Here is a 23,339-nt window from a genome sequence, read left to right on the forward strand (position 1 = left end):
TTTCCTCTGTGGCAAAACATTTCTTCAAGTTAGTGGGTTCTGGAATCAGATAAGGCCTGGCGATAATCAAATGATGTCATCTGATGATAATTCTCCTCTTACACGCTCCAGAGTTTAAAGATAATTTTAAAGGAAATCTATCAGTAGGATAAACCCTCCTAAGCTATCCATATGGGTATGCAGGTCATAAAATGATATAGTTTATTTAACTTTCTATCTGCAATCTGATGTCTTATTCCAGAGAAATCCACGTTTTTCTTATGTAAATGAGCTATGGGACTCTGAACAGCTTGAAGTTGGAAGTTCTTCTTATACTGTTCTCCGATCAGTCAATGATCTACTACATCATGATCCATTTTACCATCCAAAACCTCAGAATTTCTGCTTGGCTTGTTAAACAGCAATTCTAAAAGCTAGAGGCCTTTTACACAGTCATATGTACCCTTCAAAGAAATGGGCAGCAAATAGTAAATGCCATGTATAGCAAAATATGGACGAGATTTATTTCTTGGTATGGTCTTATTCCTCTGGATCCCCTTCATCCGGACATTGCCAAAATGCTTGACTTTTTCTAAAATGCTGTAGAAAAAGGATTAAAGCCCAGTGTCATAAGTCCAAGTTTCAGCCTTGAGCACTTACTTTGATAAAAATATGGCTGAGCGTCCAGGGCTGTGGAATCAGAGTGGGTATAAAATGGACCGACTCCAACTCCTAAAATATATATAATAAACTAGATGGTGGCCCGATTCTAACGCATCGGGTATTCTAGAATATGTATGCGGCCGACCGGGCGCAATCAGCAAAGCGGTGTTTAAATTTGGCAGCAACATCGGTGATTGGTCGCGGGCGGCGGCCACGACCAATCAGCGAACCGTGTTAGTGAGGACTGGAGAGCGTGTTTAAATTTGGCGCCAAAATCGCTGATTGGTCGCGGTCGCCGGCTGATCAGCAGAGCGGTGTTTAAATTTGGCGCCAAAATCGCTGATTGGTCGCGGTCGCCGGCTGATCAGCAGAGTGGTGTTTAAATTTGGCGCCAAAATCGCTGATTGGCCGCGGCCAATCAGCGAATCTTATTAATGAGGACCGGGGAGTATCCCGACCGGCGGCGCCGCTCCCCGGTCCTCCCTTCACACTTGCCGTCGGGAGATCAGCGGCCCTAGGCGCTGATCTCCCGACGGTAGTCGCATGGAGGGCAGCGGTGCCGCCGGTCGGGGTCCTTCTGCTGCTAGCAGCCGGGAGATGAGCGACTGGCGTCAGTCATCTCCCTGCTGCATCGCCGCTGACCTCCGTGCGGCAGATGAGCCGCTAACGGCCGCCATCTTTTTCTGAAATCCCGCGTCGCTGATTGGCCGGACCGGACAGAAAGACAGACGGGATAAGACAATTATATATATTAGATTGGGTACAGTAGTTCAATGCAATTTGTGGGGAATATTTTTTCATAAGAATTTGGGAAAGTTATGAAATGTCCTATTCCTGATCTAAGGGTCTAGACTTTTAGCTGAGATGAATCTGTGCTACAGTAAATTTATCACTTAAACATGAGCCATGTATGAGGGAGTCGTGGAAATTGAGGAGTCGGAGGTTTGGCTTACCGACTCCACAGCCCTGTGAGCATCATTGGGTAAAAAGGTTCATGACTGCAGTCTCTTGAGTATTTGCAAGAATGTGGAACTTTATACCATCATGGGATCTTATATTTTCCTCAATGGCTTTAATACCTCCATTTGAAACCGCTGTTCCTTACAGACTAAAACTATCCTGAAAGGCAGCTTTCCTGGAAGCCATCACAGTTGGTAGGAGATTCGGTGAATTCTAGGCCCTCTGTTTGAGAACCCTGTCTAAATATGCTAGAGGATCAAATTGTTTTCTGTCTGTGTCCATCTTTCCTGCCCAAAGTTATATTGAATTTCTACATGTCTCAAGGAATTGCTGGATTTTATGGAAGGAAGAACAGAGAAGAACTGCACTCTTTATAATGATCAAAATATTGGAGGAAAGAGCATAATCTTTGTTTAGTTCTATGGACTTAACAAAGGGAAGAAGGCTTCAAAGAATACTATTGCCCACTTGTTTGAAAAAAAAGAAAAAGTGATCTGTGAGCCCTGTAGAAGCTATGATGTATCATCCCACGAAGGTTAAAAGTTTACTTTACAAGAGCCGTCTGTCTCCTGGGCCCCACTGAGCAGAGTTGACACGTGATCCTAGGTCCATACCTCACTAGACTTTATAGATTATATGTAACGTCTACTACAGACTTTGCCTTTGGGTGAAACGTTCTCCATGCACTGGACCCTCCCTGATAATGTTCATTTGGCATTCCTTCTATGAAGCTATCGTCGAGGGTGGCCTGGTAAAATAGAATTAGATTTACCGTGAATTCGGTTTCTCGGATCCTTCTATGACAGCATGGGTAGTTTCCGCCCTTCTGTTTCCTCTTCTGTATTTCTTGGTGTTAAACAATTTGAGTGTTCGTGTTGAGGAGATAATAATAATAATCTTTTTTTATATAGCGCTAACATATTCCGCAGCGCTGTACAAAATTATCATCACTGTCCCCATTGGAGCTCACAATCTAGGTTCCCTATCAGTATGTCTTTGGATTGTGGGAGGAAACTGGAGAACCCGGAGGTAACCCACGCAAACACGGGGCGAACATACAAACTCCTTGCAGATGTTGTCCTTTGGTGGGATTTGAAACCAGGAACCCAGCACTGCCAGGCTGCAGTGCTAACCACTGAGCCACCATTCTGCCCAGGAGATGGCGAAGGGCTATTTATCCTGTATTAGGTCAGGGAGTCAACCTCCTTTTGGTGCTGTTGTAGAGGGTTCCTAGAAACCAAATAACCGTTAGGTCTGATTATATTTTTGACATGTGCTTTTATGGAGAGTTTTTTCTGCTGTGGTTTTTGGTATGTCAAGTTTAAAAACTGCTTTGTTACCTAGCTTTGATAGTAATGTGTGGATTACATGCATTTTTAGTGTGTTTTTGCTCTAACACACTAAAAAAGCACATGCGGTTTTTTTTTTTTTGTTTTTTTTTTACAAGCAGATTTTCCTCATCACATTCAAATCTATCAGAGAATCTGCAAATAAAATGCATTTTTACCACAAGAGAAATCGACATGTTGCGGATTTAAAGAACGCAGTCTATTCTGCATTAAAAAAAAAAAAAAAAAAAAAAGCACCGTGGCATGAAATTTCTATAAATCCCGTTCACTTTGCTGGAGTTCTAAGGTGTTGCATTTTTAGAGCAGCGGAACTGCACCAAATGCTCTTCATGAAAAACCACATTTACACCAAGTTCCCAAGTGTTGGAAAAAAAAAAAAAAATCTGTTCCGTCTTTGTAATGAGTCCCCAAAACCCACTGGTACCTTCATACACTGTGTTTATATGTATGTATTTATACAACAACATGAATACTAGCGTTTTCAAATAAATAAATTGTATAGCAGCTCCAATACGAGCCCTGTGTATACTCCTCGAATGCAAAATAAAAAGTGAATCTAAAATGAGTACCGCAAGCTAATAAAGTGAATAATATACAAAAAAATGGAAATAATACTGAATATTATGCAAAGTAGTGTCAGCTAGTCTTGCAGGGTGGGCAAATTACATAAGTTCTAACATATGTGCAGTAGATTCATAGATCGCTGGTAAAGAGTGGTTATATAATCTGTAATCCACATTACCAGTACTAGACAAGGCTGTGGAGTCGGTAAGCCAAACCTCTGACTCCTCAATTTCCACGACTCTGACTCCTCATACATGGCTCATGTTTAAGTGATAAATTTACGGTAGGACACATTTTTCTCAGCTAAAAGTCTAGACCCTTAGATCAGGAATAGGCCAGACATTTATAGAACATTTCATAACTTTCCCAAATTCTTAAGAAAAAATATTCCCCACAAACTGCATTGAATTACTGTGCCCAATTTATTATATATTTTAGGAGTCTGAGTCGGTCCATTTAATACGGACTCCACCAAAATGGGCTCCGACTCCACAACTCCGACTCCACAGCCCTGGTACTAGATCCTGAGATAGACCTCTGGATAGTCTCGTGTGTGAGTAGTATGATCCAGGGCTCTCCTGCCGTTAGCATCCCTGGTAACCAGTTGTGGAGTTTCCGGGGAATGGCGTGTGACGTCACTCGTTAGAAAGTATGATGGCCTGAAGGAACCCAAAAAAACTACACGTTTCGGAAAAGATGCCGTTTACTTGTGTCAGGGGGGTTTATGTACATATTTCACAAACACTTTTTACCAGTGATCCATGAACCTGCCGCACATACAACCCCTGGCAAAAATTATGGAATCACTGGGCTCAGAGGATGTTCATTCAGTTGTTTAATGTTGTTGAAAAAAAGCAGATCACAGACATGGCACAAAACTAAAGTCATTTCAAATGGCAACTTTAGGGCTTTAGGAAACACTAAAAGAAATCAAGATTAAAAATGTGGTACTCAGTAAGGGTAATTTTTTTTCAGACCAAGCAGAGGGAAAAAATTATGGAATCACTCAATTCTGAGGAAAAATTATGGAATCACCCTGTAAATTTTCATTTCCAAAACTAACACCTGCATCAAATTAGATCTGCTCGTTAGTCTGCATTCTAAAAAGGAGTGATCACACCTTGGAGAGCTGTTGCACCAAGTGGACTGACATGAATCATGGCTCCAACACTAGAGATGTCAAGTGAAACAAAGGAGAGGATTATCAAACTCTTAAAAGAAGGTAAATCATCACACAATGTCGTCCGAGCACCACGTATTTATAGCGTGCTCGGGCTTTAAGTTTTCGTCGCTCCGTGAACATGATTTGCAACTGTTTGACAGATTTAATACATGTGAGGAATGCTGGAAAAACAGGCATTCCTCACAAGGATTAAATCTGTCAAACAGTTGCAAATAATGTTCACGGAGCAACGAAAACTTTAAAGCCCGAGCACGCTATAAATACGCGGTGCTCGGCCGAGCATACTCGGCGAAAGGGTTAACAAAACATACTCGCTCATCACTAATCTTCAATAAATGCCCAAGTTTACATTGATATTTTGGACAGTTTTCTTATCCCATCAATTGAAAGGATGTTTGGGGATGATGACATCATTTTTCAAGATGATAATGCATCCTGCCATAGAGCAAAAACTGAAAACATTCCTTGAAAGAAGACACATAAGGTCAATGTCATGGCCTGCAAATAGTCCGGATCTCAATCCAATTGAAAATCTTTGGTGAAAGTTGAAGAAAATGGTCCATGACAAGGCTCCAACCTGCAAATCTGATCTGGCAACAGCAATCAGAGAAAGTTGGAGCCAGATTGATGAAGCGTACTGTTTGTCACTCATTAAGTCCATGCCTGAGACTGCAAGCTGTTATTAAAGCCAGAGGTGGTGCAACAAAATACTAGTGATGTATTGGAGTGTTCTTTTGTCTTTGTTTTTCATGATTCTATAATTTTTTTCCTCAGAATTGAGTGATTCCATAATTTTTTCCCTCTGCTTGGTCTGAAAAAAAATTACCATTACTGAGTACCACATTTTTTATCTTGATTTCTTTTAGTGTTTCTTAAAGCCCTAAAGTTGCCATTTGAAATGACTTTAGTTTTGTGCCATGTCTGTGATCTGCTTTTTTTCAACAACATTAAACAACTGAATGAACATCCTCTGAGCCCGGTGATTCCATAATTTTTGCCAGGGGTTGTATGTTAGGACTTTCCATCTGTAATTTGCCCACCCTGCAGGATTAGCTGTCACTACATTACAGGGGAGACTATTTCAGATTCTTATTACATTCAGCATTCTTCGTCTCATCACCACTTGTGACAGCTCGGATTCAGAGCATAAATGTAACCACAAATACATTGACGTTTCTTTGTTTCCAATATGCTTATGTGTGCCCGGAAAACCACTCTAACAGAGGATCTGTAAATATCTTTAGCTATATACAATGGTGTGAAAAAGTGTTTGCCCCCTTCTCGATTTCTTATTTATTTGCATGTTTGTCACACTTAAATGTTTCAGATCATAAAACAGCCCCATACCATCACACTACCATGTTGTTCCTTTTCTGAAATGCTGTTACTTCTACGCCAGATGGGACATACACCTTCCAAAAAGTTAAACTTTTGTCTCTTTAGTCCACAGAGTATTCTCCCAAAAGTCTTGACGATCATAAAGATGTTTTCTGGCAAAATTGAGACGAGCATTAATTTTCATTTTGCTCAGCAGTGGTTTTTGTCTTGGAACTGTGCAATGCATGCCATTTTTGCCCAGTCTTTTTCTTATGATGGAGTCATGAACACTGACCTTAACTTAGGCAAGTGAGGCCTGTAGTTCTTTGGATGTTGTTGTGGGGTCTTTTGTGACCTCTTCCATTAGTCGGCGCTGTGCTCTTCAGTTAATTTTGGCCGGCCACTCCTGGGACGTTTCATCACTGTTACATGTTTTCACCATTTATGGATAATAGCTTTCACTGTGGTTCGCTGGTGTCCTAAAGCTTTAGAAAAGGCTTTATAACCTTTTCCAAACTGATAGATCTCAGTTACTTTGTTTCTCATTTGTTTCTGAATTTCTTTGGATCGCAGCATGATGTCTAGCTTTGGAGGATCTTTTGGTCTACTTCACTTTGTCAGGCAGGTCCTATTCAAGTGATTTCTTGATTGAGAACAGGTGGGTCAGTAATCAGGCCTGTGTGTGGCTAGGGAAATTGAACTCTGCTTCCCAAAGATGTAATAAACAACAGTTTAATTTATGTGTTAGGGTTGGGGGGGGGGCAATCACTTTTTCACACAGGGTCCTGTAGGTTTGGATTTCTTTTTCCCTTAATAATAAAGACCTTCATTTAAAAACAGGGTTTTGTGTTTATCTTGTCAAATATTTCAATTTTGTTTTGTGATCTGAAACCTTTTAAGTGTGACAAACCTGCAAAAGAATAAGAAATCAGGAAGGGGGCAAACACTTTTTTGCACCACTGTACACACAGTTTTCAATAAATGGTTTTCAGGGCTTTATTTCTTTTTTGTTTCCTCCGATTTAGTAGTCCTGGGCTACAAATCTTTTTAAAGTGTACCTGTCAGCGGATTGTGCTCAGAAAACTACATGCTACCTGCCTCTTATTTTTACATAATTCATCTAGTAATGCGGGGCTAGGTAAAATAGGAGGCCGGTCAGTGAAGGCACAATGAGCATACACGTGAATATGTAAGCAAAGCACCAGATAGAGCGCCCCCCACAGGTCGCCCCAAAGCACGAGCATATCATTATCTCCAAACTGAAAGTAAAGATTACACAAGAATCACCTGACGGATTTCATCAACCAAGGTATCATTTTAATCAGTGTAATGTCCCCCACCTGACAGTGTATTTAGTTTACTGAGCACAATCCTGCTGACTGGTGCATTTTAAACAAAAATGCTCCTCTACTTAGCTATTTTAATCTGATAAACACTATAATTGGGAATTCTAGTATTTTTAATTTGACTATGTATTTCTTTCAGGTCTGGGAAGATGTTTAGTACATATTATAAAATTTCATGCTGGCCCTTATGGTACATTGGTAAGTTGTGAATCGCTCATTTTCATGAACATTCAATATTACTTGTTTCAATTTCAGTCTATTTTTTATTTATACATATATATATTACAGTATATCTGCTGGATTTTAAAGGGGGTGTTTAAAAGGATTACTTGTTTATATACCTTGACTTTTGTGTCTGTCTTTTTACTTGAGACTGGTTTATCATTGATATTGACACATTTTCATAATTCTGTGTATCTGTTCCCTAACTGGAAAGCTACCACTATATCTGTATATATTATGTGCGGATTTACTCTTTGCCATCTAAGGGTGAAGTCCTTATCCAAATGATGATAATCAAAGGGAATCTGTCACCAGATTTTTTTGCTACCTTATGTTATAGCTGCATAATGTAGAGGCAGAAACCCTGGTTCCAGTGATGTTTCACTTACTGGGCTACAGTGTGTCTTTTTTATACAATCTCCTGCTGATCATCATAGATTTATCAGTAGAGGACTAATAAACCTGCTGCCATGTAGTCCAACCATGCCTCCACCACTCAGTTTTCTGCCTATGCACAGTGTACACAGAAACCTGCTAATCAGTGGTGGGGGCGAGGTTATAGCAAGCTGAGCATTTAGAGAACTGCTAGACCTGTTGCTGAGGAAAAGGTTTTTAATCAAATTTTTTTTTTATCCGTGAGATTAAATTGGACAACCCCTTTTTGATTATTTTGTTTACTTATTTAGGTTAACCCCTTGGTGACCGGACCGATTTTTTTAAAATCTGACCAGTGTCACTTAATGTAGTAATAACTCTGGAATGCTTCTACATATCCCATTGATTTTGAGATTGTTTTTTGTGACACATGATACTTAACCTAAATTTACCATTATTATAAAGTAATGTTTTGCGTTTTTCTTTATAAAAATATCTGAATTTTGACTGTTTTAAAAATTGCAATTTTCAAACTTTGAATAACTATCCCTTTAATCTCAATGGTCAAACCACACAAAAACATTAACAAATACCATTTCCCTCATGTCTGCTTTACATCAGCTCCATTTGTAAAGTGTTTTATTTTGTTAGCATTTTAGAAAGTTTAAAAATGTTACAGTAATTTTTCATTTTTTCAAGGAAATTTACAAAAATTATTTTTATAGGGACCTGTTCAGTTATGAAGTGACTTTGGGGGTCCTATATGTTGGAAACCATCCAAAAGTCATATCATTTTAATAATGAATAGCTATCTATACAGTCTCTAAATAGTGAGACTATATCTCGTTTGTCCAGATTGTGTTTACATTTTAGACTGTTTTATCTCATGGTTTTTAATTAAATTATATTTGATCACATTACTAATTTCCCATTTGCTCACATCTTTTTGCTTTATCTTTAGTGATTTACTCTTGATCTGATATACTGATTTGTATGTAGCTGATTATCTGAATTGTCCTAATTATAATAGTGATTACGGCATGCTCAATGAATAGTGATTGGTGATTGTTACAGCTCCCTGCACTGCCCCGATGACTGGAAGTGAGCAGCTGAAGGGAGAATAGAACTTCATTTTCTCCCTATAGCTGCTGCTCCAGTTGCCCTTCCAGTTATGATTAAAATGTTATTTGCATACAAACTAAAAAATATCTGCCATTTTTGTATGTGGTGTACTACCTTCAAGGAGTAATATACAGATTATAATGTACTTGCAGAATTGTGTAAAAACGGAATGTGATTTTTTTTTTTAACATATATATTGTGTTTCTCAACAGAACTGGCATTTGCTTTATTGTTTAGTCTGAATGCGTTGGTTGATTTTTGGAGATATTTCAAATGTACTATGACTTCACCAAATCTTAGTTTAAGCCCTTCCCAACAAAAACTTCTTGGAGTACAAAATTCATGTAAGTATTTACAGCGCATAAATTGACTCCAGTGTGTGTAATTTTTTGATATTTTATTTTTATTTTTATATTTAAGTTGTTAAGGAGAAAAATGAAAATTGATACAAGAAAGAGCCTCAATAGGTCCCAGTACAATATTTCTTATATAAATAAATCTAGGTTTATGATTTAATCTTAAACCACATAAATACCCTTAATGAAGGTACGCCGAAAAACTTGCGTAGGGGTGGGAACATATCGAGGATACTGCTGTCTACACCAGTCTAGGTATATATTTTCTCTTACACCTTACCTGGGCATATTGCATGATCTATGGCATTACAGTGACGCCTATATGGAATCGGCATATTGGATCCAGTTGCACTTTATTACAGGTTTGTGGTGTCGGTAAGCCACACCTGACTCCTCAATTTCCATGACTACGACTCAGACTCCCTCATACATGGCTCCTGTTTAAGTGATAAATTTACTGTAGCACAGATTAATCTCAGCTAACAGTCTAGACCCTTAGATCAGGAATAGGACAGACATTTATAGGACATTTCATAACTTTCCCAAATTCTTATGAAAAAATATTCCCCACAAACTGCATTGAATTACTGTACCCAATTTATTATATATTTTAGGAGTCTGAGTCCGTCGATTTTATACCGACTCCACCAAAATGGGCTCCGACTCCACAACCCTGCTTTATTATATTGGGATCTACTTATCTCATGGATTCACATATTTGGATTGACTAACAATTATCCAATTGCAATAGAATCCATGTTGCGATATTGATATTTATATTGTATAAGATTACATCATAAACCTAGATTTTTTTGTATGAGTAACTTAGCATTCTGGTACCTATAGATCAGTATACACATTTCTAATTTTATATACATGTCAGGTCTATGCATTGCATAATTGGATTACTCATTAACTATAAGACAATAGACATCCAGTATATATAATTATGTGTGTATATGTGCCATTTATACAACAGCCCCTTTGTTGTGTACATTTTTATTTTTCTCCTTATCAACTTCCATATGTCATGCGCTTCCTTTCTGCTATATTGCAGACTCAGTGCATCTCTTAATCTTATTGTTTTCTAATAAAATAACATTTTCTCGTTTTTTTTTCATCCTCTTGGTTGTATTGTCATATTTTTACCAAGGGTCATGCCCATTTCTTTATTTCTTATATGTACGCATACTTCAGACTTTGGAAATTACATATTTGATATACAATGGTATTGTCTGTCCATATATAAAGTATGTATGCTATTTAGTGTTTGGATCGCCCCCAAACTTATGATTCATCATATAGATATTATTTTGCATACCAAACAGTGCTGCAGCGCTCTGTGTGAACCGAGATATATGCAAACATTAAAGGGGTTGTCCCACAAACATAGTACATTTTAATCAATAGATTAAATAGATTATTTGAACAATAATAAATTCCACAATTGAATGTGTTAAAAAAAAAAAGTTTCTGTGCTGAGATAATCCTATAAATAAGCCCCTGCTGTGTACTGTCTGACTGTACAGATTTGCTCCAGATTATGGTCAGCCCCTGCCAATGCTCATGGCCAGGGGAAGACTCAGGACTGATGACATGGCAGAAACATTTGCTTCCGAGGTGGAAGAGACATATGGAAATGTGTTACCTCAGAAAGTAGTAGCTGTGAGCCCCTGCTGTGTCCTCTGTACAGTCATGGCCAAAAGTTTTGAGAATGACACCAAAATTATATTTTCACATGATCTGCTGGCCTCTGGTTTTTATTAGTGTTTGTCTGATGTTTATATCACATACAGAAATATAATTGCAATCATATTATGAGTACCAATAGGTTATATTGACAGTTAGAATGAGTTAATGCAGCAAGTCAATATTTGCAGTGCTACCCCTTCTTCTTCAAGACCTCTGTAATTCTCCCTGGCATGCTCTCAATCAACTTTTGTACCAAATCCTGACTGATAGCAGTCCATTCTTGCATAATCAATGCTTGCATTTTGCCAGAATTTGTTGGTTTTTGTTTGTCCACCCGTCTCTTGATGATTGACCACAAGTTCTCAATGGGATTAAGATCTGGGGAGTTTCCAGGCCATGGACCCAAAATCTCTATGTTTTGTTCCATGAGCCATTTAGTTATCACCTTTGCTTTATGGCAAGGTGCTCCATTATGCTGGAAAAGGCATTGTTGGGCGCCAAACTGCTCTTGGACGGTTGGGAGAAGTTGCTCTTGGAGGACATTCTGGTACCATTCTTTATTCATGGCTGTGTTTTTAGGCAAGACTGTGAGTGAGCCGATTCCCTTGGCTGAGAAGCAACCCCACACATGAATGGTTTCAGGATGCTTTACAGTTGGCATGAGACAAGACTGGTGGTAGCACTCACCTCTTCTTCTCCGAATAAACTGTTTTCCAGATGTCCCAAACAATCGAAAAGGGGATTCATCAGAGAAAATGACTTTGCCCCAGTCCTCAGCAGTCCACTCCCTGTACCTTTTGCAGAATATCAGTCAGTCCCTGATGTTTTTTCTGGAGAGAAGTGGCTTCTTTGCTGCCCTCCTTGAAACCAGCCCTTGCTCAAAGAGTCTCCGCCTCACAGTGCGTGCAGAAGCACTCACACCAGCCTGCTGCCATTCTTGAGCAAGCTCGGCACTGCTGGTAGTCCGATCCCGCAGCTGAAACCGTTTTAAGATACGGTCCTGGCGCTTGCTGGTCTTTCTTGGGCGCCCTGGAGCCTTTTTGACAACAATGGAAGCTCTCTCCTTGAAGTTCTTGATGATGCGATAGATTGTTGACTGAGGTGCAATCTTTGTAGCTGCGATACTCTTCCCTGTTAGGCCATTTTTGTGCAGTGCAATGATGGCTGCACGTGTTTCTTTAGAGATAACCATGGTTAACTGAAGAGAAACAATGATACCAAGAACCAGCCTCCTTTTAAAGTGTCCAGTGATGTCATTCTTACTTAATCATGACTGATCGCCAGCCCTGTCCTCATCAACACCCACACCTGTGTTAATGGATCAATCACTAAAACGATGTTAGCTGCTCCTTTTAAGGCAGGACTGCAATGATGTTGAAATGTGTTTTGGGGGTTAAAGTTCATTTTCTGGGCAAATATTGACTTTGCAAGTACAGTAATTGCGGTTAAGCTGATCACTCTTTGACATTCAGGAGTATATGCAAATTGCCATTACAAAAAATGAAGCAGTAAACTTTGGAAAAATTACTATTTGTCTCATTCTCAATACTTTTGGCCATGACTGTATACTCACCTATCATAAGTGTCTCATACCACAGCTGGGGAAGCATGTGCTGACCATGAACTGGAGCAGCTCTGCATGGTCAGACACAAACATTACACAGTACACACAGCAGGGTGTTTTTTATACACATCCAATTGTGGAACTTTTAATTTATATAATATTTTAATATTCTAAAATCCATTAATTAAAATGTTCTTTGTTTGTGGGACAAACCCTTTAAATATATGAAGTCTATATTGCAATACTGCCTCATAGACTATACTTTTATAAAACTGAGGCACTTGGTATAAAGGCCATGTTATTCTGAGGGATCAGTGGGGAGGATAAGGCTAAAAAGCCATAAGTGTGGCCATAGTGTTCCTAGAAAGGAGGTTGCAATAGGTGGGCCACTCTTCATTTACCTAGGGGTAAGAAAATTTGTGGAAAGGAGGATAGTTGTGCTTTTGTCTCACTTTTTAAAAGGAATGAAAGTAATGATAGCAAGAACTAAATGGTGCTGTCAGAGCATGCGCAGTTGCATCTACAAGTCATCACTTCAAGTTCTCAATATGAACATGTGCTGCCCACTGCATGCAGACGGCCAGCGTGGAAGCCATGTGTTGTAGATGCGACCGCGCATTTGCCGCCAACAGCACCATTTCATTGGAGACCTAATGTGTTTTCAGACACCACAAAAATGACTTAGTTTGCTTGATATGTAAAATAGGAGGCAGGTCACAGACCACGGGACCAGGGCACCAAGAAAAGTCCCTACCCACAGGCCTGCTCTGATGCACAATGATTACGTGATTACAGGAAATCTTCACACTGATTACATAAAAACCACAAAACGAATTTCTTCACCACAGATATAATTTAGTCAGTATTCCAGCACCAATATGGCCACGTGTGTACTTTACTTTGACAAAATCCTGCTGACAGGGTTTCTTTTAAGAACCGTCCACACATAGGTACTCTTCACCCAAAGTCCTACCTATCATTTAAAAATATTTTTTCTCTTAAATGGTAAGTACTACTTTAAAAGTTCCAGATTGGTTGTGCTTCAGATTCTTAGTAGGGATGATCAGACCTGTGGATGTTCTGATTCATCAGGTCGACCGAACTTTAAGTTTGAGTACCTGAACTCAATAGAAATCAACTTTGCTGGAAATTGTCTCCCTCTCTCTCTTTCATCTGTAAAACTAACTTCTCTCCTCTTTTTTTTTTTCCTCTTTAAAACAGACTTCCAGGAGAAGTCCATGTTTCAGAGTTAAGCACCGGACACTGGGTGTCCAATACGAACCCAGAACTTTACAGTTCCGGTTCGCTCATCTCTAGTCCTGAGATCACCACCGCAGGAAGAGGCACACAATTGGGCTCAATAGAAAGTTTATGAACTCCTACTCCATTCTTTGTATAGGTTAATTTTTTTTCGAGCGCATATACTGCTCGAAATTTCTGCATGTCCATGGAGATGATCAGTGCTCCTGCCTGCTGAGCAGCACACTGCACGGTGGCTTTTTGATCGAACGGTGTTCGCAGGACCCAGATCCCCATTTATCTTTTACATGTTAGATAGTACTGATCATCATCTAAAAGAAAAATGATAGGTACTGTCTAGCTTAAAAATGGACACTCACCCTTTTCCCCTCTTCCTCATTACACTGTGTGTAGAATTATTAGGCAAGTTGTATTTTAGAGGATTATTTTTATTATTGATCAACAACTATGTTCTCAATCAACCCAAAAGACTCAAATATCCAAGCTTAATATTTTTGGAAGTTGGAGTGGGGTTTTGTTAGATTTGGCTATCTTAGGAGGATATCTGTTTGTGCAGGTAACTATTACTGTGCAGAATTATTAGGCAACTTAATAAAAGCCAAATATAATCCCATCTCACTTGTTTATTTTCATCAGGTAAACCAATATCCGTGCACAAAATTTAGAAATAAACATTTCTGACATGCAAAAAAACAAAAACAAAAAAAATTAGTGATCAGTATAGCCACCTTTCTTGATGACACTCAACAGCCTTCCATCCATAGATTGTCAGTTGCTTGATCCGTTTTCGATCAACATTGCATGCAGCAGCCACCACAGCCTCCCAGACACTGTTCCGAGAGGTGTACTGTTTTCCCTCCCTGTAGATCTCACATTTTATGATGGACCAGAGGTTCTCTATGGGGTTCAGAACAGGTGAACAAGGGGGCCATGTCATTATTTTTTCTTCTTTTAGACCTTTACTGGCCAGCCACGCTGTGGAGTAGTTGGATGCTTGTGATGGAGCATTCTCCTGCATGAAAATGATCTTTTTCTTGAACGATACCAACTTCTTCCTGTACCACTGCTTGAAGAAGTTGTCTTCCAGAAACTGGCAGCAGGTCTGGGAGTTGAGCTTCACTCCATCCTCAACCCGAAAAGGTCCCACAAGTTCATCTTTGATGATACCAACCCATACCAGTACCCCACCTCCACCTTGCTGGCGTCTGAGTCGGAGTGGAGCTCTCTGCCCTTTATTGATCCAGCCTCTGGCCCAACCATCTGGCCCATCAAGAGTCCCTCTCATTTCATCAGTCCATAAAACCTTTGAAAAATCAGTCTTAAGATATTTCTTGGCCCATTCTTGATGTTTTCTCTTATGTTTCTTGTTCAAGGGTGGTCGTTTTTCAGCCTTCCTTACCTTGGCCATGTCCCTGAGTATCGCACACCTTGTGCTTTTTGATACACCAGTAACGTTGCAGCTCTGAAATATGGCAAAACTGGTGGCGAATGGCATCTTGGCAGCTTCACGCTTGATTTTCCTCAATTCATGGGCAGTTATTTTGCGCCTTTTTTGGCCAACACGCTTCTTGCGACCCTGTTGGCCATTTGCCATGAAACGCTTGATTGTTCGGTGATCACGCTTCAAAAGTTTGGAAATTTCAAGACTGCTGCATCCCTCTGCAAGACATCTCACAATTTTGGACTTTTCACAGCCCGTCAAATCTCTCTTCTGACCCATTTTGCCAAAGGAAAGGAAGTTGCCTAATTAAGCACACCTTATATAGGGTGTTAATGTCATTAGTCAACACCCCTCCTCATTGCAGAGATGCACATCTCCAGATTTACTTAATTGGTAGTTGGCTCTCAAACCTATGCAGCTTGGAGTAGGACAACATGTATAAAAAGTATCATGTGATCAAAATACTAATTTGCCTAATAATTCTGCACGCAGTGTAATTGTACTATTCTTGTGTTTCGGCACTGCTGGTGAACTTGCGTATCTGTGGTGGGTGGGCTAGCTGTGCATTAGGTCTCCCAGCTATGTTATGTCTGTCAGTCGCACATGCTGAATGGAGTTCTTGATGACTGCCTGGTGGGGCAGCAGGGGCAATTGTGCACGGCTTGGCTGTATAAAGAATTAGGGACTTCGGCTCAGAGGGCACTATGTCGCTGTTGCTGGTTTATTTTATTTTTTTCCATGTTTGTTTGTTTTTTTTTTTTGTTTTTTTGTAATGGTAACTCTCCTCTGATTTAAGAATATCCAAGTCCTTCCTGTTAGCGTATGAGAAGTGGAAAGAGAGGGGAAGCTGCATACACTGAGCTTAGCGTAGTTATCGGAGTGCACTTCCACCTTTCAGCTCTAAGGTGGAACCAAAACATTGCGAGAAATTCTGCTTTTTACACTACTGACTTTATATGTGGCTTAAAGTGAGTGATTTTGGGTGTAAATTTTTCTGTTACACTACTGATATAATATTTAATTTGCAGATGTGCAGTTTACTCCACCAAAGGATATTGCTAAAAGTGTAATTCCAGCAACCACACCTTCACCAAGTATACAAGGCCAAAGTGTACTGAGCTACAGTCCATCACGTTCACCTAGCACCAGTCCCAAATTCTCCTCTAGCTTCATGAGTGGATACAGCCCCCAAATGCAAGGTCTACTGCCAAGCAGTGGCAGTTCTTTTGCTACAGCCGTACCCTACTCCCCAAACAGCAGTAGTTACACCAAGGTAATGTTTAATCTTAAATCCAATTATTTTATTTCTGAAAAGCTTAGTGTGAGCCTCGACCAGTGGTAAAACCACTTCATGACCATGACTCCTTAATATGAGAATAACATCAAATAAGGAGGAAACACTGAGACAAGGTACTATAATGTTGGTTTTAGAAAACTGCTGTTGCCCCTAAGCATGAGGAAATGCTTGTCATATAGTGTATGCTATAAATCACTGTACAGTATACCTTAAAGTAACATCTGGGCATTTACAGCTCTGCTTTAAGGGAACCTGTCACCATGAAAGTGACATCCAATCTGTGGTCACCATGTTGCTGATCAGATTGATATATAGTTTTGTGGGAAAAGGTTCAGTATAACCTGTGTTTTCATCATTTAATCCTCTGCTCTTTCTTGGATTCTCTGTCTAGTGGGCGGTCCTATTAGTGACTGACAGCTATCTCTTTATGCACACTTAGAAAGATAGCTGTCAGTCACTAATAGGACCGCCCACTGGACCAAAAATCTTAGAAAGAGCAAAGGTATAAATGATTAAATAACAGGTTATAATGAACCTTTTCCCAGAAAACTATATATCAATCTGCTCAGCTTCCCCTGTTCTATAACACGGTGCCTGTCGATTGGACGGCATTTTCCTGGTGATCGGTTCTCTTTCTCTTTCTGTGTAAATCTAGCCTAATGGCATTTTACCATTTGTGTTCTTGCTGTCAATGATTAGAAATATTACTGTGTTTTTGTTTTTTTCTTTAAACAAAAGGCTGAGGCTACAAACTTAGTGTGTGCCTCACTATGAGAGAAAGCATTTACCGTATATACATAGACTATGCACATTTGTGAAGTGAACATGATCAGGAGTGGTTTCCAACCTTAAAAGAAATCTGGCAGTAGGATCAACCCTCCTAATAACGTCTACATGACCATGCAGGTCATAGGAAGCTGAGTAATTCCTTGATATCTGCAATTTATTATCTTATTTCAGAGAAGTCCACATTTTTCTTAATATGTAAATGATCTGTTAAGATGTATGGGTGGGACCCATCTTCCCAAGTTTGTCTCTAGATCTTATTTTAAATAGAAAGGGGGGCGTTACCATATGTAATGCCTGACTGTCTGCTCTCCTGATCTATATGTTTCACACTGGTTATTCTACCCCTACAGCCCCCTTTCATTTAAAATGAGCTCTGGAGGTAGATCCTCAAGAGATCAGTGTCCCGTCCATAGATCTTTAACAGTTCATTTACATTTTAAAGCTGTTGTTCACTACTCAGACAACTCCCTCCTGAATTGCTGTGTTACCTTTCAGTAAAATAATACCTATACTCACCACCTGTGCTGTTCTAGCGGTGTCTGCACGGGATCTCCCGGGAAACTGGTGACAATGTCACATGATCCCTGCGACCAATCAGTGGCCACTTCACTGACCCCTCCCTTCGGGTGTAATTGACATCTGCAGGAAGTCAGATCTGCAGCTGCTCTTGCCTCTTTCGGATGTCAATTATGTCCGAAGGAGGGGGTCAGTGGAGTGGCCACTGATTGTCACACGATCCCTGCGACCATTGGTGGACAACCCCTTTAAGAAAAACACGGATTTTTCTGGAACAAGGTATTGGATTGCAGATATAAAGGTAATGTTTTATTCTGCTTCCATTGACCTGCATATCCACATAGACTGCTTAGGAGGGTTGAGGCAGATTCCCTTTAATATGTATACATGAATGCTTCACACTCCAAAGTATACTGTAAACGTTGGGCAACTTTCTAAGTACAAAACCCATATAAAAGAAGGGTGTGCAACATATTATAATTCTGGTCTGAAATATGCACTGACTTGTACAAGCTCTGTTCCCTGGTACAACAGGAGCTCTTCTAGTTTTTTGCCTGTGACCGTATATTACGGGAGAGGTGTGTGTGAAGGAGGCTGGCTGATGGCTCATTTCTGTAGCTAAGCCCAACCCCCTTCTGTCTACATCAGATGTGGCATACAAGGGGCCTGACTTGGCTATAAAATGAATAGTAAAGTAGCAACAAAAGTTCAACTGTGCTGACATGCAGCTGTACAGCCCCTCGGCATACCTAACCAGCAGGTCAGCTAGTTTGAAAAGGGTATGAGAAATAAAACAGTCCTACCACCTCGTATCCAGGCTTCTCATTGCTGATGTGCACAAGAGCCAGCTGGCCACGCAGATGCTTGCACTGATTCTAAAAGATTCCACGGTCAGATTCCAGCACTTTTCCTAAATTGCCTTTATTCTTTAACAGTGCAGATGTAAATGTAGGGAGCATGTTGTTCTCTCAGCGCATTTCAAACACCCCAGTTCTGATTCCTGGCTAAAGAATCCTCCTTTCTTAGCCATGAGAGAGAACTCCTATTATGTTTGCATGGTGTTTTTAAAATTGAAGAATAAAGAATACATTTTTATTTATTTTTTATTTTTATGGAGAATGCTGGGATGCAATTATGCACTCTTGGAATTATTTACAAAAGGAAAAAAAAAACTACTGAGTGGGCTTGCTAAAGAGCCAAATGGTCAGCTGTTATCACCTAATCATGCCATACATATGTGGATCCAACCCACAATGGACAGAAAAAAAATCTGACTTGGCAATTGACCTTTCTGGCTGTTGATCAGCTGATACATTTATACTTGAAGCAAGCTTTGCTGTTTAATGGTAATAATAACCTTCTCTTGCATTTTGCCATATGTATTTTATGCCAATTACCAGACTGTACATGTGTGTTGTGATTGCTGGTGCCAGTTGGTGTATGGCTGTGATTGCCACACTTACCTGGCAACCATGATCAAAGAACTGTTATTGGCCATTTAATGTTAGAAAGTACTGATCACATAGCTGTCAACTGCAGGGGACTTTGTTCTATACGGATAGCCTTGCAAAAGTTGACGCTACATGAAATGGCAAAAAATTAAAGTGAGATCTCTTTCAATCTTACTTTTTTGTTTTCTCCTCTCCATAAATAATTAAATTTGTATGTCTCCTTCCAGATGCAAAACTTTAGCCCTTCACCAGGGTCACCAGCATACCCAAGTAGTCTTGGTCCATTGGAAAACAGTGGCTTGAGATCTCGGTATCGCTCATCACCATTTGCTTACAGTTCCCCTGCTGGAAAGGATGACTGCATGACCGATCTAAAATTACTGGATACATTCATCCGTAGTGAAGAAGAAAAGCAACAGCGTTCTCAGCTGGGTATGAGCTCTTTGTGAAGAAGCTTTATGGTGATTTAAATTGCTAAATGTGTTAACCCCCCCCAAAAAAAAAAAGGTAGTGTATAATATTTGTATGTACAATATATATTACCAGTGTATGTATACTCTGTGCTCTTGGTCATAACTTGTTGTCTGCACAGTATGACCTAATAAAGAGTTTATTTTAATTAAGCATAATCTTGTACTATAGGGCACCTTTTCTACATTCCCGCCATCTTTAGTATATAGTAGTATATGTTTACTGTTTGATTCATATGGGACCCTGCAGAACTGGTGTGTTTGTCCTATGGGAATTTTCTCTTCAATACCCTTTCTGAATGGAAATTTAGGGAGTCCAGAATCCAGCTCAACATCAAACAGCCCAACCTTCTGGAATTATAGCCGCTCCATGGGAGATTATGCTCACACTCTCAGGAAGTACCAGTACCAGCTGGCATGCAGGTCTCAGGCCCCTTCTGCACACAAGGATGAGGCAGATCTTGGCTCCAAACAGGCAGCAGAAGAGGTACAGTAATAAATCCGGCATGCTGTTTGTGGTTATGCACAGGGCTGTGGAGTCTGTAAGCCAAACCTTCGATTCCGACTCCTCAATTTCCATGACACCGACTCCAACTCCGACTTCCTCATACATGGCTCATGTTTAACCTTTTCATGCCAGAGCCTGTTTTCGCCTTCGTGACCGGGCCAATTTTTTCAACTCTGACCACTGTCACTTTATGAGGTAATAGCTCTGGAACGCTTCAACGGATTCCCCTGATTCTGAGATTTTTTTTGTGACATCTTGTACTTCATGATAGTGGTAAAATTTCTTCGATATCAGTTGCGTTTATTTGTGAAAAAATCGGAAATTTGGCGAAAATTTTGAAAATTTTGCAATTTTCAAACTTTGAATTTACATGCCCTTAAATCAGAGAGATATGTCACACAAAATAGTTAATAAATAACATTTCCCACATGTCTACTTTACATCAGCACAATTTTGGAACCAACATTTTTTTTTGTTAGGAAGTTCTAAGGGTTAAAAGTTGATCAGCGATTTCTCATTTTTCCAACAAAATTAACAAAAACATTTTTTTAGGGACCACATCTTATTTGAAGTGACTTTGAGGGGCCTTTATGACAGAAAATACCCAAGAGTGACACCATTCTAAAAACTGCACCCCTCAAGGTGCTCAAAACCACATTCAAGAAGTTTATTAACCCTTCAGGTGCTTCACAGGAATTTTTGGAATGTGGAAGAAAACAATGAATATTTAACTTTTTTTCACAAAAATGTTACTTTAGACCCAATTTTTTTTTTTCACAAGGGTAACAGGAAAATAATGGACTACACAATTTGTAGTGCAATTTCTCCTGAGCACGCTGATACCCCATATGTGAGGGAAAACTACTGTTAGGGCGCACTGCAGGGTTTGGAAGGGAAGGAGCGCCATTAGACTTTTTGAATGTAAAATTTGTTTGAGCACCTTGAACCCCCAGGTCCTTCACAGAAGTTTATAATATTGAGCCGTAAAAATAAAATTTTCACATTTTTCCCACAAAAATGTTTTTCATCTTCTAATTTTGCATTATCATAAGGGTAACAGGAGAAATTGCACCATGAAATTTGTTGTGCAGTTTCTCCTGAATATGCAGATACCCCATATGTGGGGGAAAACCACTGTTTGAGCGCACTGCAGGGTTCGGAAGGGAAGGAGTGCTATTTGACTTTTTGAATGTAAAATTTGTTTGAATAATTAGCAGACGCCATGTTGCATTTGGGGAGCTCCTGATGTGCCTAAACAGTGGAAACCCCCCCACAAGTGACACCATTTTGGAAACTAGACCCCTAGGAGAACCTATTTAGATGTGTGGTGAGCACCTTGCACCCCCAGGTCCTTCACAGAAGTTTATAATATTGAGCCGTAAAAATAAAATTTTCACTTTTTTCCCACAAATGTTTTTCATCCCCTAATTTTGCATTATCATAAGGGTAACAGGAGAAATTTGTTGTGCAATTTCTCCGGAGTACGCCGATACCCCATATGTGGGAGAAAACCACTGCTTTGGTGTACGGCAGGGTTCGGATCGGAAGAGAAAGGAGTGCTATGTTGGCTGGGATAGGTGGCAGACACCATGTCACATTTGAAGAGTCGCTGACATGCCGAAACAGCAGAAACCCCCACAAGTGACCCCATTTTGTAAACTACACCTCTCAAGGAATTCATCTAGGGAAGTAGTGAGTATTTTTTAATTTTTAAATTTATACCATTGGGCAGTGAAGAAAACATAATTATATTTTTACCACCAAAAAATGTTTTACCCTCAGATTTTACATTTTCACACAAGGCAATGGGTAAAAATGGTTCCGAAATGTGTCACACAATTTCTTCTAAACGTGGCAATACCCCATATGTGGCTGTACCACTTAGCCATACGGCGAGATCCGGGAGGGACGGAGCGCTATTTGACTTTTGGAGAACAAATTATTGTAGAATAGTTTGCAGACTCCATATACACAGCCCCTAAGTGCTAGAAGAGCAGAATCCCCACTCAAGTGACCCCATTATGGAAATTATACCCCTTTGGGAATTTACTTACTGGTGGTGTGATGATTTTGACTCCATGGGTGTTTTCCAGAAACAAGCGGCAGTAGATGTTGCTGAGTGAAAATTTCAAACTGCCGTTGAAGTGACCAGTATGCTGTAGTGACCAGTACGTTGTGCCCAGCTCGTGCTTCTGGAGACATGCACCTGTAAATTAGGCAAGCTCTCATCACTACAGGAATGCCAAACATGTGGACCCTAAATGTAGTTTAGGCACATTGTGGGGCTCAGAAGGGAGGGAGGCATTTGGATTTGGGAGCACAAAATTTTCTGAATTTCTTTTGGGGGGCAAGGGCCATTTCGCTTTTCTAGAGCCTTTGTGCTACCAGTAACTTGGAAGTCCCTTATATTTTTAACAGATAACGGACCTGAGTGGGGACTAGCTTATTTTGAGGACTGAGTTGAACCTTTTTATTAGGAACATTTTACGTAACATTTATCCGGCGCTCTAGGCTGAGCACTTACATCGGGTTTTCCATCTAAATTTCCAAGTGATGTAATTCCGATGAAACCCCTGCGGGATCCATTCACTATAATGAGGCAGCAGAGTTACTCTGGACTCCGTCTGTCCTCTGTTTAGCGGTGTCCTTTTTTTTTTTTTTTTTAAGAAGTGCACAAAATTGTGGCCAACCGCACTTTTATGCACGCCTTAAAAAAACTGACACCGTGAGATCGCAGGCCAGTCGGCATCCACAGTGCCTCTATCTGCCTTATTATAGGGAATCTTCCGTCATTGGTTCCGTCTGAATCACGTATTTTCAGAGATTTACACGGAAACTCTGGTGTAAGTGCTCCGCGCAGAGCGCAGGATAAATGTGTGCCGAGCCTTACTGTGATCTTTGGGAGACCTAATAAA

General features: G+C 40.0%; 1 protein-coding gene across 1 annotated transcript in view; it reads left to right on the forward strand.

Moving 5' to 3' along the window:
- The window catches only part of TMEM209 (transmembrane protein 209), a 60,594-nt gene that overhangs the window by 6,950 nt on the left and 30,305 nt on the right, over positions 1–23,339 (forward strand). Inside the window, exons 3-7 of the mRNA XM_073650751.1 lie at positions 7,501–7,559; positions 9,293–9,424; positions 16,422–16,666; positions 19,674–19,878; positions 20,228–20,403. Of these exons, the coding sequence (XP_073506852.1) occupies positions 7,501–7,559; positions 9,293–9,424; positions 16,422–16,666; positions 19,674–19,878; positions 20,228–20,403 (817 nt within the window). The remainder of the gene's footprint in view (positions 1–7,500; positions 7,560–9,292; positions 9,425–16,421; positions 16,667–19,673; positions 19,879–20,227; positions 20,404–23,339) is intronic.

The sequence above is a fragment of the Phyllobates terribilis genome, unplaced genomic scaffold (assembly GCF_046119375.1).
Source record: "Phyllobates terribilis strain yellow unplaced genomic scaffold, ASM4611937v1 Scaffold_11__3_contigs__length_659146591, whole genome shotgun sequence".
Taxonomy (NCBI): Eukaryota; Metazoa; Chordata; class Amphibia; order Anura; family Dendrobatidae; genus Phyllobates; species Phyllobates terribilis.